The sequence below is a fragment of the Arachis stenosperma genome, chromosome 5 (genome assembly GCF_014773155.1).
Source record: "Arachis stenosperma cultivar V10309 chromosome 5, arast.V10309.gnm1.PFL2, whole genome shotgun sequence".
Taxonomy (NCBI): domain Eukaryota; kingdom Viridiplantae; phylum Streptophyta; class Magnoliopsida; order Fabales; family Fabaceae; genus Arachis; species Arachis stenosperma.
The window spans coordinates 44,238,386-44,256,736 of record NC_080381.1 but is presented as its reverse complement, the minus strand read 5'-3'; the positions used below and the strand labels follow the sequence as shown (position 1 = coordinate 44,256,736).

The 18,351-nt window shown below is 33.9% G+C and overlaps 2 protein-coding genes across 3 annotated transcripts; one reads left to right on the top strand and one right to left on the bottom strand.

Annotated features, from left to right (window-relative positions):
• The first annotated feature begins 6,968 nt into the window (after positions 1–6,968).
• Positions 6,969–10,147, top strand: LOC130979999 (SNF1-related protein kinase regulatory subunit gamma-1-like). Of its 2 annotated transcripts, none has more exons than XM_057903590.1 (6): positions 6,969–7,083; positions 7,633–7,809; positions 7,964–8,388; positions 8,763–9,029; positions 9,108–9,280; positions 9,735–10,147. In XM_057903590.1, the coding sequence occupies exons 2-6, from the start codon at positions 7,641–7,643 to the stop codon at positions 10,012–10,014; spliced, it is 1,314 nt and encodes a 437-aa protein (XP_057759573.1). In that variant the 5' UTR covers positions 6,969–7,083; positions 7,633–7,640; the 3' UTR covers positions 10,015–10,147. The 2 variants fall into 2 exon arrangements, with proteins under 2 accessions (XP_057759573.1, XP_057759572.1); XM_057903589.1 differs by having other exon boundaries at positions 7,946–8,388.
• On the bottom strand, positions 9,548–12,003 carry LOC130980751 (pentatricopeptide repeat-containing protein At2g02750). The gene has a single exon (XM_057904400.1). The coding sequence runs from the start codon at positions 12,001–12,003 to the stop codon at positions 10,123–10,125; it is 1,881 nt and encodes a 626-aa protein (XP_057760383.1). The 3' UTR covers positions 9,548–10,122.
• Between the last annotated feature and the right edge of the window lie 6,348 nt (positions 12,004–18,351).

Below are 18,351 nucleotides of genomic sequence, written 5' to 3'. Positions count from 1 at the left end.
GGGTGGAAACCAATATTCATAATAAATAGACTGATACCTTTAAAGTAATATTTGGTGTAATTATCTAATTATTAACAAGAGTTGTAATATCATGAGTACAAGACAATTTAAAATATATAAAGATGGAAAGTAAATCTGAAACGATAAGAAGGAGTGTACGAGTTTTTGTGCAATGTATAAACAAATAGCTTTGTTGCATAAATGAATAAAAAACTACAATAAGAGCTATTAAGATAAATAATATTAATGGTGATCTAAATTCAATCAAGGTTATGTATGGCAGTAGGTCTTAATAAAAGAAGTAATCCATAAAAAAGAGTTGATAATGATGTCTTTTACAAGTAAATTATTTGTAAAAAAAATAATCTATATTTGTAAGAAAAATAATTTATGAGATTAAAGTAATGAAAACATATATTGCTTATAACTAAAGAGCTTATATGACGTGAAAAGTAATATAGTGACTAAAATATATTCATCTTCTGGAAGTAGAGTTATGAAAGAGTAATGTATTGGTATGACATACAAAAAGAATAAGTTCTCTTTTGAAAAAAAAATACACAAATTGCTACAAGTTCTTTACCAGTGAAGAAAGGTTTGTGAATGCCATTTATATTCATCTGTCGCTTTAGTCAAAGCAACATTACCAAAACTCTTCAAGAAATGGACCAAGATAGAGCATTTCTTGCAAGAAGCCACAGAAAACTCATTCTAGACCAAAAAAAGAAAAGGGTTACAAACTCATATGATGAAATGAGTAATTTTCCATCTGAACGAGCACCGCTGATTCAGATTGACCCCAACTCATACTCTATAATTTCAGGTAAGTGTTTGACAACAAGCCACGTATTCATTGAAAAAATTAGTTGTAGAAGACACATTGGTCTAAGTCAATGTTTAAAGCATAAAAGAACGCATTAACTAAAAAAGAAGTCTATAAAAATCAGTTCTTTTCTTTGGCCACAGGTCACCATGGATGAAAATATGCTAAAAATAAAAGGAAGGCTAAGGATTATTGTTGCAATAAAGAGCAAAGTCATCCGCCAAATCCATTTCAGAGAAATATGCAAAGCAGATCAACTTATAATTTGCCTAACCGGGATAGTCAATATTCAGGTGAATCTATACGTTTATGAATTATTATATTATCACTGAGTATATATAAAGCCTCGATTAATACAAACTCTGGTGCAGACATGAACATAGCACATAATGGGACACCAAGATGTAGTATACAAGAGAATAAGGAAAATAACAATCCACCAATGAAGTTGACTCGCACTAAAGACACACTTAGCAATGCATGCAATACCAAGAGAATAAGGAAAAACAATCCACCAATGAAATTGACTCGCACTAAAGACACACTTAGCAATGCATGTAGTACCCAAATAATATGTAGACTTTCTGTTGAAATGCCATCAAATTCATTGCAAGAGACATCATAGACAACAGGTAATGCTATACAAATTGCCTAACAAACAGTTTTCAACAAACCAAAACCAAAATAATGAGTGGAATTGTCACATGGATAAACAATGAGAGTGAAAATGAAGCATATAAGAATGTATTAGCAATGGAAGTCGGAAGTCGGATTTTGTTTACTTTTCGTGTTTCCTATTCACAAGTCAAGAGAATAATATTCACAAAGGAATATATATCACTAAAAAAAACCATAAAGACACAACTTATATGCTTCATTTTAGACAAAAGAATAGAGGAGTTTTGAGTGAGATGATGACAAATTAATTGAAAGAGACACCAATCTGGGCTACTAATACTTGCTAATGTGTGATATATTGAGTGTAATGGTTACAAGGTTAGGGTGATTGTTTATGGGAGTGATGTGTGTCATTAATGACTGTATTGGATATAGCTTTGTTATTATTCATATTTGATCAAAAGATACAATTATTAATAAATTGCAGAAACTACGAGAAAGGCTAGAAAGGAGAGGCTGGCAAGGCTAAATGCAAGAAGAAATACCAATTCTGCTAGGAGAAGTAATGGTTAATTTTGTTTCTTGATTTTACATTGGAACAAATTGGTTAAAGCATTATATACATAACATATCAATTTATGATTAAATTCCATTTATGCAGGTTCCGTTTTAACAATGACAAATGTTAGAAAACTTAGTCAAACCCATATTGGTATATATCTAATACCTTGCAAGTTGTAAGATTGATCAAGATTTGCACATAACCGATACCACATTTTTAATGTCAACATTGTCAATCCCATGAAAATATTTTAGGTGTACAAACCTCAAATAAAGGAGTTTCACGCCATGACTCTATGCTAACCACATGGTATATGAGTAATTCATAGATCACAAAAACAACTTCAGAAAATGTAGATCAGTTTGAAATGAATTCATTAACTTGCAATATTATAGATAACGTAATTTGTTCCTTATTTTTTATAAGAGTATTTTATAAGATGCAGTACAACAATAGTTTAAAAATATACTTTGACCTATACTTAATATCCACAACAGATCAAACTAAGAGAACCAGGACTATAAAAAATGCAAGACCACATATGGAGAGACAATCAAACGGTAATTGTCAATTAGGATCATGATTTATCAATTAGGATCAAGTAGAGAGAATAATACATTAGAGAAGTCTGCACTTATTTTCTAAGTTTGCACATATGAAACACATTTACAATATAATTCAATGAAACAGGGCTGACCATTTTTTGTTAGCAACCAAGAAACACAACACAAACAACACGATCAATAAAATCAGAAAAGTAGAAAAAAAAAACATGGCATTTTAATCCTATTGTGCTATGTCTCATCCAACGAACTGAATCACATCAATACCAATGACTATTATTTTAAAGGTGTCAGGTAATTTAATACATTTCAATAACTGAAAACAAAAATTGCAATGGATGAAATGAATTTGTTTAGGAAATTTTATTTTTTATGATAAATATAGAGAAAATCATTCAAACTCAAACTCAGATTAACTGGGAGATAAATATCCTTCCCTTGAATGTGAGGAAAAGTGAATCCAGCCGTTTGATCAGAGATGAAGGAACCTGTACATGATTCGAACGAGAACTGAATAATAATAATAATAATAATAATAATAATAATAATAATAATAATAATATAATAATAATAATAATAATAATAATAATAATAATAGTAAATACCATAAACAACCATGGTGATACAACGCTAATTCATGAATAATATTACAGATAAGGTAAAAAGCAAATTCAATCATAAATTCAGTATAATACTTCCAAGCACAACTAAAATTCAAGCCTTAAAATAGTTTAATCTAAGTGCAGATTTGGCCGCTGCAAAATAGTATTGACAATAAAAGTAGAAGCTTGGTCCAAAAAACTTGACAAAAATATAAAAAAAATAAGGAGACAAATATACATATTCAATCATAAATTTAGTATAATACTTCCAAACACAACTAAAATTCAAGCCTTAAAATAGTTTAATCTAAGTGCAGATTTGGCCGCTGCAAAATAGTATTAACAATAAAAGTAGAGGCTTGATCCAAAAAGCTTGACAAAAATATAAAAAAAATAAGGAGACAAATTTTACATATTTAATCATAAATTCAGTATAATACTTCCAAGCACAACTAAAATTCAAGCCTTAAAATAGTTTAATCTAAGTGCAGATTTGGCCGCTGCAAAATAGTATTGACAATAAAAGTAGAGGCTTGGTCCAAAAAACTTGACAAAAATATAAAAAAATAAGGAAACAAATTCTACATGTCCTGTGCAGTACCACTGTGTTTTCAAAGCAGACATAACAGTGGTTAATCAGAGATATACATTGCTCCGCCTAAAATTTCAGAATGAATGACATTTTTTCACACGAAAATATTTTCACATCAGTAATAACTAAAATAATTCATGTAACTAGCTATATAGTAACATGATAATCTTAATATCAAATTCTCTCTTTTTTCTATCTCCCATCATGTCTTTCGTAGATATCCTTTTGAGAGATTTTAAGAGTTTCACTGGATGGTTAAACTCATCAAGTAAAAGGTTATCCAAATTTAAAAAAATATGGCACATAAGAAAGGTCTTTATTAGAGTATAGAAGAATATCATGCATAAATACTTTGCCTAGATAAAAAGATAGAAAATATAGATATAGATATACTAATTCTGTCTGTTCTCTAACAAGCAACATAACATGATGCAATACTAGATCAGCAACATTTGCTAGGTCTTCACATATATAAATCAAGAGTTTCACAACAGTTGCATTTGATAGATTTTCAAATATCTTGCCAACCAGTGGTTCAATTAAAAAGCTCCAGTCTTGAACCTATTATACATTGGAACTATCAGATTAGAAAACTTATAGTAATTCTAATGGCATGTATATCGTGGTATATATATCAAATTATAGGAACTTACGCTTTTAGGTCACTCTGGGACCAGCTTGAGTATTCGGTCCGTTTTCAACTTTGATCCTGAAACCAATAAATGGGGTATGTGAACAAAGTGAATGCAGTAACAACAAGAATATAAAACTAAAATTTAGGCTTTTAGAGATTTTCGCATACCTGGCTTTATGATCTTGCTTGGTAAGAGGCTCATGAACATGGCAGAAATGCAGAAAACCAAACTTCCAAGCAATTCTAAAAGCGTAAGCGCAACCACTCATTGGAAATATAGTTGTGGAAATCCATGCTTAAATTAGAATTCACCCTTTTATGTACATGTTCTTTTCAGGTAAATCTTTTATGCTTTCTGAATGCTCAGACTGTCATGACCCCCAAAATACTTTCGGAGAAGTGATGAATAACAGGTGCTTTGCTAATTTGATCCACTCAAGTTGACTCCCGAATTGAAGCAAGATAATAACCCTATAAGGCCCCAGAAAAAAAGGAAAATGTTAACAAGATATATATGTTAATAGATGAATAAAAGACAACCATTGAAGTGAGATTAATTAACAAAGAATATTCCAATACAACAAAAACATGATCTTGATTAACAAGGAATCAGATAGTAATGATCGCTAAGACATGATTGGGCTCACCTGGGACCAATTAATGCTGAGATCCATCAAGCAGAGTGGAAGAGTCCATGGTTACATGATCTAATATCATTTTGGTGTTGTATAAGTGGTTTGTTCTTTAGGATCATTTGAGATCTGTTTTCACAATTCATTTGTTATGGATGAATCTAAAAATAATGTCGTTGGTAGATGTAGGATGAGTCATGGTTCATGAGTGGTTGGTGTTGGTGAGTATAATTTAAATTCAGACCTTCCGTTTTTGAAAAACTAACTTTTGATATATTAAAATAGTAAAATTATCCTCCACTCAACGTAAACATGGAAGCTTGAACTTTTTTCTCTTTAAAAACAAGACCATTAAAAAAGAACACTAAAAACAAGTTTCACAAATCACTTGATGATAAAGAAAATTTCACAAAAAAGAACACTAAAAAGAAATTTTACAAATTACTTGATGATAAATAATTTGCGTTTATTGTTTTTTACTTTCAGTTGCTAAATTTATAAAGGTTAGATGAGTAAAAAAATACTAAAAATGTCTCTTTGATGTAGAGACAAGTGTTGAGAGAATATGTGAAAAATCGACACATCACATGGCATGTGGCTCCTTCAGGAGGTTCCAATGCTAAAAACAAAAGTAATAGAGAAGTTAAATTTTTAAGTAAAATTTGAATAACAAAATTTATTAATGCAGTCTTAGATTCCATTAAAACATCCCAATAAAATTGTTATGATTATTTAAATATTTATAATTATTTAAATATTGTTAGATATTAAGACATTGTTGTCAAAATTTATTAAATAGCTAAGTATTTAATTATTTGTTTATTCTTTGTTATTATAATCATACGCGTGAATATTTGATCCAGTACTTAATATTTATTTTATGATTTTATGATATGTATTCCTCTATATTTATTTTAATTTGACAAATCGTCATTAATTATACAACAAGAAAAATTATTCAACTTAACTTTAACAACTAAAATTATAAAAATAAAAAAAACAAAATGATACTAAAATTAATCAATCTTCCATTTACAATAATGCTAATTCTTATTTTTTTCCTTTTTTTATATTTTATTTTTCAGGAACAGAAAAATGTTGAATAATCCTACTTCAATTAATCAAACATAGAATTTATTTTAACAAATTATATCGATATAATAAATGGGTTTATTTTTTAACACACTACATATATACTTCGTAAATTAGCCCTTTAAAAAATATAACAAATTTTTTTAATGGTAAACCATAAAAAATATACCTTAATAATTTTATTGTTGATAAAAATACGTTTAAATTTTATTATTAACAAAACTTTTTTATAAGCAATAAAAATTACCAATATTAAATATGTATTCTCAAAACATGTTTTAGAGAATAAATATTGATACATTTTTTTTGTAAACATAATTAGAAAAAAAAATATTTTTATTTCTAAGATATTATAATTTTTATGTTTATATTTTTTTTGGTGATTTCTTTTACTAATATTTAAAAATAAATTTAAAAGATAAAATAAAAATGGAGAAATTAAAATTTTATTCCATTTTATGTATGTATATTTTAAAATTATCTAAATATTTTTTATAAAATTTTAAATGAAATGTATAAACAATTCGTTAAATACAAAATTATTTATCACTTATAAATAAAAAATATTATTTTTATTATATTTTTTAATTATTTAAAAATATTTTTTGTCAATATTAAAATTCAAATGCATTACAAAATATTCAAGTATAATTTCAATATATTTTATCTATTTTATAAATATACCATACAATAATATAATAAGATAGATTAGATATACAATCTGTGCGCGGGGTCCACCCTAGTAAATATATAGTAACTGAGAACTTGAATGAGAGCATTAACAGCAACTATAGAGTGGTTGCGCTATCGTTAGACACGCGTCCTATCATGACACTTGGCATTGCGAGCAAGCTCCAGGGTCATTCAAAAGCCATGCATAACCGCTTTTCCATTCTAGATCACACAAATAATAATTAACACTCCAAATACAAGTCCGATTCCACTGGAAATCACAAACTTGATAGGTATTACAATTTGTTCATCTCTTTCTGCTTTCAAATCATGTTACCATCTTCTAACCCCATGATTCACATTTGCAATTAGGATGCTGATTTTTACTCAAATATAAATAGCCAATTAGGATTTTTACTCAATCATTTCATCCTCCTATGTGGCAAAAATTAGATTGTTGTGATTAAGGTTTTGCAAAGTTGAATGATCCATCATATTAAATGCTTTATCGTCACGGTTTAGAGCAGGCATTTGGTTGTATATAATCATATTTTTGTACAGTTCTAAACCTGAATGTAAATTAATTTTGATATATTGATAATATATTTTCTTTTGGGAAAAAGGGTGTAAAATGTAATTATTTATGTTAATATGGTATTATATAGTTGGATGTCTTATACGGTAAGCACAACGCATGAAACTTGAATTCATAATATATCATATAGTTCATGCTCTTGAAAATGTAACAAAATCCCATGAGTCTTGCCTTGCTAACTAACAAAATCAAAAGGATAGCAATAATGTTGTAACATGAATGAATTAATACCAAAATGTTGCTTCAGTTCAAAAGATGGCGCAAGAACAGGAGTGCAGGCCAAACACCAAAGATTCAAAGTTTGATACCTACTTTGAAACCATCCAATCCAGGAAGAAATTGCCAGAGACATTGCAGGAGTCGCTGACAGATGCATTTGCAAAAATTCCTGTTTCTTCTTTTCCCAAAGTTCCTGGAGGAAAAGGTAAAGATGTTGATTATAAGGCATTATTCTATCACCAATTCACCATCACCTTAATACTCTATACATGCATGCATTTAATGTGATTCCAAGATCTCCATGGTCAAAATCAGTTGTAACCTTTAGAATACTTTGGTAGTGATTGAAATTTCAGCAGACTCATCAGTTGGCGAAGCCGTGAAGATTCTGTCTGAAAGCAACATATTAGCAGCTCCAGTTAAGGACCCAAATGCAGGAACCAGTTCAGATTGGAGGAACAGGTATCTTGGCATCATTGACTATTCAGCTATCATTCTCTGGGTGTTGGAGAGTGCGGAACTTGCTGCAATTGCCATATCGGCTGGCACAGCAACGGCTGCCGGAGTTGGCGCCGGAACTATTGGCGCTCTGGGAGCACTGGCATTGGGAGTGACAGGTCCTGCTGCGATTGCCGGGCTAACTGCAGCTGCAGTGGGAGCTGCTGTGGCAGGTGGCGTAGCTGCAGATAAAGGAATAGGCAAAGATGCTCCCCTAGCTGCTGCTAATCTGGGGGAGGACTTCTATAAAGTACTACTGGAAGAAGAACCATTCAAGTCAACAACGGTAAGCGTGTTAATGGCACATGATGATTCTTGAGGTTTTGAAGCACTCAAACATTCGAAGTGAATGCAGCAATTATTACAATATCTCAAGAAAATGACATAACAAACACAAGACCTAAGAGAAAAGGAATAAAAACCCATCAAGACCCAAGAGTGCCTGTTTCATATAAATTGTTCCTTGTTAATTTCAAGTTCTTATCTTGGTACAGACATTTTTTCTTCCTGGGTTTGTTAGACATTTAGTGCTATTTCTTGTCAATCATATCAACAGGCACCTTTTGTTTCAGTTGCAGCATGGCTCCTGCATATTCTATTTGGAATATTTTCTTACTTAGGTCCTTCTCTTAGCTCCATGTTAAAGATTTTCGGTTTCAGGTGCGATCAATACTTAAATCATATCGATGGGCACCTTTTGTTCCAGTTGCAACAAATAGCGTTATGTTGACCGTGCTGCTGCTGCTTTCAAAGTATAGGCTGAGGAATGTACCCGTCATAGAACCAGGCAAACCTGACATAGTAAACTTCATTACTCAGTCTGCAGTTGTTCAAGGACTTGAAGGTTGCAGAGGAAGAGATTGGTTTGACTGCATCGCAGATAGGTCTATATCATTTCTCGGACTCCCGTTTATGTCTCCTGAAGAGGTAATAATAGCTGTTCAGAATTTTCAGCTCCCTTCAGTGTGAAGAGTTCAAAAGCATTTTATATCTCTTCCTGGTCAGGTTATTTGCATTCAGAGCAATGAATTGGTTCTTGAAGCTTTCAAGCTTATGAGAGATAATCAAATCGGTGGTCTTCCTGTAATCGAGGGGGCAAAGAAGAAAATTGTTGGCAACATAAGCATAAGAGACATCAGATTCCTGCTGCTGAGGACAGAGCTTTTCTCCAATTTTAGGTAAGACAGAATAGAAAACCATGAACTTGCAAAGGTTGATAATAATCATTAAGAGATATATAAGTTAGTCTGTAAAAAGCTCCAAAATAATATGCAAATGGTTTCAACATTTTCAATAATAAAACACTCGGGAGAAAACATAAAGATTTTGATTTTGGAGGGAATAGATATTTTAAAATAGTTAATACTTGCATATTCGGTTATCTCCAAAATCAGATTATCAAACATTAGCATTTTCATTGACCAAAGAAAAAAAAATTGATGATGAGTTCTAATGAATATTAATCTAACCAGGCTGAATATATTATTGATCACCTAATGCTAATATACATGTGAGCATCAGTGTGTACAGTGTATGTGATGATTCTTTTCTTTCTTCCTTATGGTAATCATAAAAGCTTGTTGAAAACTGATTGCTTAGTGGTCTTCACCAACCCTTTATTTTGACTTTCAGGAAGCTTACTGTGAATGATTTCATGAACAAAATTGCCGCAGCAACCCAAGAAACTGGAAAAATTGCACGGCCCATAACATGCAAGCCTGATGCGACGTTGGGGAGTGTAATCCATACACTTTCTTCTCAGTCTATTCACAGGATTTATGCAGTAAATGAGCAGGAAGAACTGGTTGGAGTCATCACTCTGAGAGATGTAATCTCTTGTTTCATCAATGAACCATCATACCATTTTGACGATTACTATGGCTTTGCAGCTAACGAGATGTTGAATCACTGATTTGCATTGAAGTTTAAATAAATAGATGGAACACTCTAAATGTAGCACACTCTTTTATGTTTCCACAGAAAACATTTGATTTGTATGTTTGTATTGTATAAGCAATTCTCATGCAACATCAATCATACTAAAGCCAGAGATTTTGTCCAATCCTTTATTGGTGATTATCCCTCTTATCCTTTCGACCTCGTGCCATCTCCCTAATCCAGCATAAATGTTAGACAAGACCACCAAAGGAGCTGGTTTTTCTGGTTCTATATCTAGAAGCTTCATAGCCATTTCTTCACCAAGATCAGAATCCAAGTAGCTCTTACATGCACCAAGCAAAGAATCATAAACAGATGCAGGTGGCTCGACCAATTCTTGCAATAATTCTCGAGCTTCGTCCAACTGGCCGGACCGACCTAGAAGGTCAACCATGCAACCAAAATGCTCAGGCTTTGGCAGCAAACCATACTGTTTTTTCATCATTTTGAAAATTTGTAATCCTCTATCTACCTGACCTGTGTGGCTGCAAGAAGATAGGACACTAACAAATGTTGCACTGTTTGGTTCAACTTTTTCTTGTAGCATTCTATCAAAGATTTCAAAGGCTGATTCATAGTCTCCATTTCTTCCATACCCTCCTATCATTGCATTCCAAAAAGCCGGGTCATTTGGTTTTGTATCAAATCGGTCAAAAACTCCTCGTGCCAAAGAAGCACGGCCACATTTCATGTACAAGTCAACTAAAGCAGTTGCTAGAAAATCATCCCTATCAATATCACCTCTTATAGCATACCCATGTATCCCTTTTCCATGTCCTAATGCAGATGAATCTGCAAACGCTGACAAAAGACTAGTAAGTGTCTTCAAACATGGAGCCACCCCATTAGATTGCATTTCCCTGAAGTACTTAAAAGCTTCAACACACCCCCCTTCTTGTGCAAATCCACTGATCATGGTGTTCCAAGTCGCCGAATCGGCTTGCAATCCTTCTGACGCCATTTTCTCAAATAAACCAACAGCCATATCACACTGTGCATTCAGCATCATCCCAGAAATCATGGAGTTCCAAGTGATCAAGTTCCTATTGTTTCTTTCAGCTGCATTGAAGACATCGAAAGCAGCACGCCAACAACCACACTTAGAATACATGTCCACAAGTGCAGTAACAACCATAACTTCATCATATGAGGCAAATTTTAAAGCAAGCCCATGAACCTGCCTACCAAAACAAGCATACAACAAGATAGCACAAGCAGAGAGCGCAGACACCAAAGTAACAGAATTGGGTTTAACCTTTAAAAACCCCTCCATCATCATGTCCTTAAACACGTCCAAAACCAAACGAGGAACCCCATTTTGCAACAACCCAGAAACAAAAGCGTTATAACTCACCACACTCTTCAGAGGCATTTTCTCAAACACCTCACCCGCAGAAACAACATCACCACAATTTGAATACGCAGTGACGAGCGAAGTGGCAACATAAATATCAAACTCAACTCCCAGCTTCACCGCCAAGCAATGCACCTGAACGACATGGCTCCACATACCACAATCAGAGAGCAAACACGAGACGGTGATGGAGCTGGGCCTCAAGGCCCAGAACCCAATTCGCCGGAACACCCTCAGAGCCTCCCCTGGAGGTCCATTTCGCGAGAGCCCAGAAAGCACCGCATTGAAACATGCAACATTCCGTTGCGGCATTTCGTCGAACATCTTGAGAGCATCGGGTAAGAACATGGCTTTCGAGGCATAGGCAGCGGTAAGGGCGGTGGAGGCGTAAAGGCATGATTGGAAACCGGTTTTGAGGAGATGGGCATGGAGGATTTGAGAGTGGGAAGGTGAAGAGAGGTTGGCACATGCTTTGAAGAGTGGCGGGAATGTGAAGAAGGAGAGTGGGGTGTGGGAAGAACAAGAGTGCAGCTTCGAGAAGAAGTTGAGAGCTTCTCTGTATAAACCATCTGAAACCAATTTTGCTAGCAGAATAGTGTCTCGCGCCATGGAATGGAATGTCCTAAGGCTTAGTTTGGTAAAGCTTTTGCTTTTTAAAAGTAGCTTATGAAAGCTGTCTTTTAAAAGACAGCTTTTTAAAAGCTGCACCACTTACGTTTGGTAAAATCAAATTAAAAATGACTTTTAATAAGTACAAGCACCATAATTGTGTTTGATAAAACAGCTTTTAAAAGTTGAAAAAATTATAATAAACATGTTTATAACAAAAAAATAATTTTTTTTCAAATTCTTTAAAATTTTATATAATATTTTAAAATAAAATAATGTTAAAATAAAAAATTCATAATAAACATAAATATAATAAATAAATTCTTCTATTTTTTAACTTTAAAATTTTATATAAGTATCATAAACTTTGTATGTAATCCAATGTTAGTACTGGGTACGTCCATTACCCACCTATGTATATTGGCTCACCTTTACAGATCATAAAAAATGGGACACATATCTCAAATAAACTACTCTTATGATTATATATCTATATTTACATATGTATATACATGTTGTTATTATAATTTGGACTAATGCTCATGCAAAAAAAATTTTATGATTGGTTTTCATCAACCTCTTCCCGTTTCAAAGAACAGAAAAAAACAAACAAAGATAATAGATCTACTGAAAAAATACAAAATTAACGCAAAAAAATAATATAAATAGATAGAAGTTCATACCTAATATGTGATAGAGATGTATTTGTGTTGAAATTTGTGAAGATTAGGTTGAAAAATAAAAAATATATGAAGATTGTGTTAGATTTTATGAAGGTTAGGAAGAGAAGTTAGAAATATATGAAGATTTTAATGGCAATATAATAGCGGGAAATATGTGCGGGAAAATGAAAAAAATTTGGTAAGCATAAGCCAGCTTTGAAAAGCTCCCTCCTAGGTGCTTTCAAAAGCACCCATAACTTTTAAAAGCCGCAAGCACAAGCACTTGAGCTTTATAATTTACCAAACGCAAAATGACGTGCTTGTGCTTTTTAAAAGCACAAGCACCTCCTGAAAAAGCTTTACCAAACCCAGCCTAAGTATAACAACGGCTTGTTTGTTGAATTATTTCCTTTAAGAGTAAAACCCTTTCTGGCCATCCCGATTTTCATTTTAGACAATTCCTATCCTATTTTTGGAAAAATGAAAAACAACCATTTGTAACCATTTGTATCCATGTATTTTATGAATGCTAACTGTGGTTGTTTGGACGTCATTATTTTGATAAAAAAAAATTTAATAAAAAAAGATTTTTTTTATTTTTTAGTATGTTTGACAAATTTTGAATAGTAAAAGTAAAAGTATTAGAAAAATCAGAAAAACATCTTTTTTGAAAAGTTTTAATTTACATCTTTTTTTAAAAGATCTTTTTTCCTTAAAAAAAAGATATTTTTCATGTAATAAATAAACAAAAAAATACTTTTATATTGTTATATCCAAACATAATTGATAGATAAAAAGATCTTTTTGTATGAGATACCCAAACATAAAATTACTTTTACTTTTTCATAAGATCTTTTAAAAAAAATAACTCGAAAAAAATCTTTTTTTAAAAGCTCATCCAAACAAGCTCTTAGTAAAAAATAATTAATTTTAAGAAAGGAAGTTATTTGAAAGTTAGCAGGCGTGTGCTCTCGGAAGCAAGCCTGTATCGAGGAAGGCAATTTTTGATATTAACTTGAAGCTTGACTATTATAGTTAGTCGAAGAGGTAAATCGAACACATCAAGTTTCGAAGGTTGCCTTTTAAAACGTTACATTATAAAGTAGAAGAAGCTGGAACGGTTGCATATGTTTTTCACGCACGTGATGGTTACACTTTGATTCGATTGGTTAGGAGACGGTTATAAATAGAAGAAAGCTCGAAAATACAAAAGGTTGGAACTTCATTTCAGAAATTACTCACGCACATTCACTGATAAATCACTATTTTACGGTTTATTTTATTTTGAATTGAGTGAATTTTATCCATTATTCTCACACTTATTCATAGAATTCGCATGTTTTACATTTTCTTTCCTAATTTTGTGCTATGATTGAAAACATGCTTTTTTGGCCTTAAATTTGTTAATTTTAATCCTCTCTTATTACCATTCGATGCTGTGATATGTTTGTTAAGTATTTTCAGAGTTTATAAGGCAGGAATGACTTAGAGAATGGAAAGGAAGCATGCAAAAGTGGAAGGAACATGGTGCACGGAATTGTGATCACACTTTTCACAACTCCGATACAACTAACCAGCAAGTGCACTGGGTCGTCCAAGTAATAAAACCTTATGTGAGTAAGGGTCGATCTCATGGAGATTGCTGCCTTGAAGCAAGCTATGGTCATCCTGTAAATCTTAGTCAGGCGAATTCAATTGGTTATGAGTTTTGATAATTGAAAGATAAATAAAACGTAAATTAAAATAAAGATACTTATGTAATTCATTGGTGAAAATTTTAGATAAGCGTTTGGAGATGCTTTGTTGCTTCAGAACCTCTGCTTTCCTATTTTCTTCATCCAATCATGCGTGCTCCCTTCCATGGCAAGCTGTATGATCCTCTCAGTGAAAATGGTCCAGGTACGGTTTTTATACTGCTAATCAACTGTCGGATCTCTCGTCGTGGATGAAAAATACCAGGTACAACTACCGCACGGCTAATCATCTGTCGGCTCTCACTTGTTTCGGAATAGGATCTCTCTATCCTTTTGCACACTGTCACTGTGCCCGACATTCGTGAGTTTGAAGCTCGTCACAGTCATGCCGTCCCAGATCCTACTCGAAATACCACAGACAAGGTTTAGACTTTTCGGATCTCAGGAATGCTGTCAATTGGTTCAAGCCTATACTACGAAGGTTCTAACCTCAGGGACTCGGTCCATTAATCAGAGACCCAAGAGACTATACTTCGGCTGTCGTTCAATGACTACGTTGAACATCATGTAGACCGCTTATGGTTGTCAGGCACGCGGATCTTGGCTAAGCGAGTAACGAAGATAGTGGGTGATTGTCACGGATCACCCCTTCATTTTGACTTAACTGAATTAAGTACGAGAGTATATCTTGGAGAAGAAGTAAGCGTGAATTGAAAGAGAAACAATAGTACTTGCATTAATTTATGAAGAACAGCAGAGCTCCGCACCTTAATCTATGAGGTGTAGAAACTCCACCCTTGGAAAATACATAAGAGGGAAAGGTCTAGGCATGGCTGAATGGCCAGCCTACCTCAAAGTTATCAAAAGATCAAAAGATGATCCAAAAAGATATCAAATACAATAGTAAAAAGTGCTATTTATACTAAACTAGTTACTAGGGATTACAGAAAATAAGTAACTAAGTGCAGATAGTACAGAAATTCACTTCCGGGGCCCACTTGGTGTGTGCTTGGGCTGAGCATTGAGCTTTACACGTGCATAGGCTTTTTTGAGAGTTAAACGCCAGCTTGGATGCCAGTTTGGGTGTTTAACTCTAGCTCTGGTGCCAGTTCCGGCGTTTATCTCTAGTGGGTGTTTTAACGCCAGTTTGGCCATCAAATCTCGAACAAAGTATAGACTATTATACATTGCTGGAAAGCCCAAGATGTTAGCTTTCCAGCCCAATTGAGAATGCGCCAATTGGACTTCTGTAACTCCAGAAAAATGCGTTTGAGTGCAGGGAGGTCAGAATCCAACAGCATCTGCAGTCCTTTCTCAGCCTCTGAATCAGATTTTTGCTCAGGTCCCTCAATTTCAGCCAGAAAATACTTGAAATTACAGAAAAACACACAAACTCATAGTAAAGTCCAGAATTGTGATTTTTTTCATAAAAACTAATGAAAATATAATAAAAAGTAACTAAAACATACTAAAAACTACCTAAAAACAATGCCAAAAAGCATATAAATCATCCGCTCGTCACAACACCAAACTTAAATTGTTGCTTGTCCCCAAGCAACTAAAAATAAAATAGGATAAAAAGAAGAGAAAATACAATAAATTTCAAAATATAAATGAAGCTTAGTTCTAATTAAATGAGCGGGACTAGTAGCTTTTTGCTTCTGAACAGTTTTGGCATCTCACTTTATCCTTTGAAGTTCAGAATGATTGGCATCCATAGGAACTCAGAATTCAGATAGTGTTATTGATTCTCCTAGTTTAGTATGTTGATTCTTGAACACAGCTACTTATGAGTTTTTGCCGTGACCCTAAGCATCTTGTTTTCCAGTATTACCACCGGATACATAACAGCCACAGACACATAACTGGGTGAACCTTTTCAGATTGTGACTTAGCTTTGCTAGAGTCTCCGGTTAGAGGTGCCCATAGTTCTTATGCACACTCTTTTTGCTTTGGATCACGATTTTAATCACTCAGTCTCAAGCTTTTCACTTGGACCTTCATGACACAAGCACATGGTTAGAGATAGCTTGATTTAGCCTCTTAGACCATGATTTTATTCCTTTGGGCCCTTCTATCCACTGATGCTCAAAGCCTTGGATCTTTTTTACCCTTGCCTTTTAGTTTAAAGGGTTATTGGCTTTTTCTGCTTGCTTTTTCTTTTTCTTTCTTTTTCTTTATTTTTCACAAATTTTTTTTCGCAAGCTCTGTGTTTTTCACTGCTTTTTCTTGCTTCAAGAATCAATTTTATGATTTTTCAAATTATCAATAACATTTCTCTTTTTTCATTATTCTTTCAAGAGCCAACAATTTTAACATTCATAAACTTCAACATAAAAAAAATATGCACTGTTCAAGCATTCATTCAGAAAACAAAAAGTATTGCCACCACATCAAAATAATTAAACTATTTTCAAGATAGAATTCGAAATTCATGTACTTCTTGTTCTTTTGCAGAAAACATTTTTCATTTAAGAAAGGTGAAAGATTCATGGAACATTCATAGCTTTAAGACATAGACACTAATGATCATGTAATAAAGACACAAACATAGACAAAAGCATAAAGCAAAGGAAACGAAAAATAGAAAAACAAATAGCAAAAAAAATTAAAGAACGGGTCCACCTTAGTGACGGCGGCTAGTTCTTCCTCTTGAAGATCCTATGGAGTGCTTAAGCTCCTCAATATCTCTTCCTTGCCTTTGTTGCTCCTCCCTCATGGCTCTTTGGTCCTCTCTGATTTCATGGAGGATAATGGAGTGCTCTTGGTGCTCTATCCTTAGTTGCTCCATGTTGGAACTCAAATCTCCTAAAGAGGTGTTAAGTTGCTCCCAATAGTTATGTGGAAGGAAGTTCATCCCTTGAGGCATCTCAGAAATTTCTTGATGAGGGATTTTCTCATGCTCTTGTTGAGGTCCATGAGTGGGCTCTCTTGTTTGCTCCATTCTCTTTTTAGTTATGGGCTTGTCTGCTTCAATGAGGATGTCTTCCTCTATGACAATTCCAGATAAATTGCATAGGTAATAGATGAGATGAGGGAAGGCTAACCTTACCAAAGTGGAGGGCTTGTCAGCCACCTTGTATAGTTCTAGAGGTATGATCTCATGAACTTTCACTTCCTCTCTAATCATGATACTGTGGATCATGATAGCCTGATCCACAATTACTTCAGACCGGTTGCTATTAGGAATAATAGAGCATTGGATGAACTCCAACCATTCTCTAACCACGGGTTTGAGGTCAGGCCTTCTTAGTTGAACCGGCTTGCCTTTGGAGTCTCTCTTTTATTGGGCTCCGTCCAAACAGATGTCCATGAGGACTTGGTCCAACCTCTGATCAAAGTTGACCCTTCTAGTGAAATGATGAGGATCTCCTTGTATCATTGGCAAGTTGAATGCCAACCTCACGGTTTCCGGACTGAAATCTAAGTATTTCCTCCGAACCATTGTGAGCTAATTCTTTGGGTTTGGGTTCACATTTTGATCATGGTTCTTAGTGATCCATGCATTAGCATAGAGCTCTTGAACCATTAAGATTCCGACTTGTTGGATGGGGTTGGTGATAACTTCCAAACCTCTTCTCCGAACCTCACGTCGGATCTCCGGATATTCACTCTTTTTGAGCATGAAGGGGACCACGGGGATCACCTTTTTCTTGGCCACAACTTCATAGAAGTGGTCTTGATGGACCTTTGAGATGAATCTTTCCATCTCTCATGACTCAGAGGTGGAAGCAACTGCCTTCCCTTTCCTCTTTCTAGAGGTTTCTCCGGCCTTAGGTGCTATTAATGGTTATGGAAAAACAAAAAGCAGAGCTTTTTCCCACACCAAACTTAAAAGATTTGCTTGTCCTCGAGCAAAAGAAGAAAGAAAGGATAAGAAGAAGAAGAAATTGAGGATATAGAGGGGTGTGGTGAATTCGGCCAAGGGGGTTAGGAAGTGTTTGTGATGTGTGAAATTGAAGGTGATAAGGTGGGGTATTTATAGGGTAAGA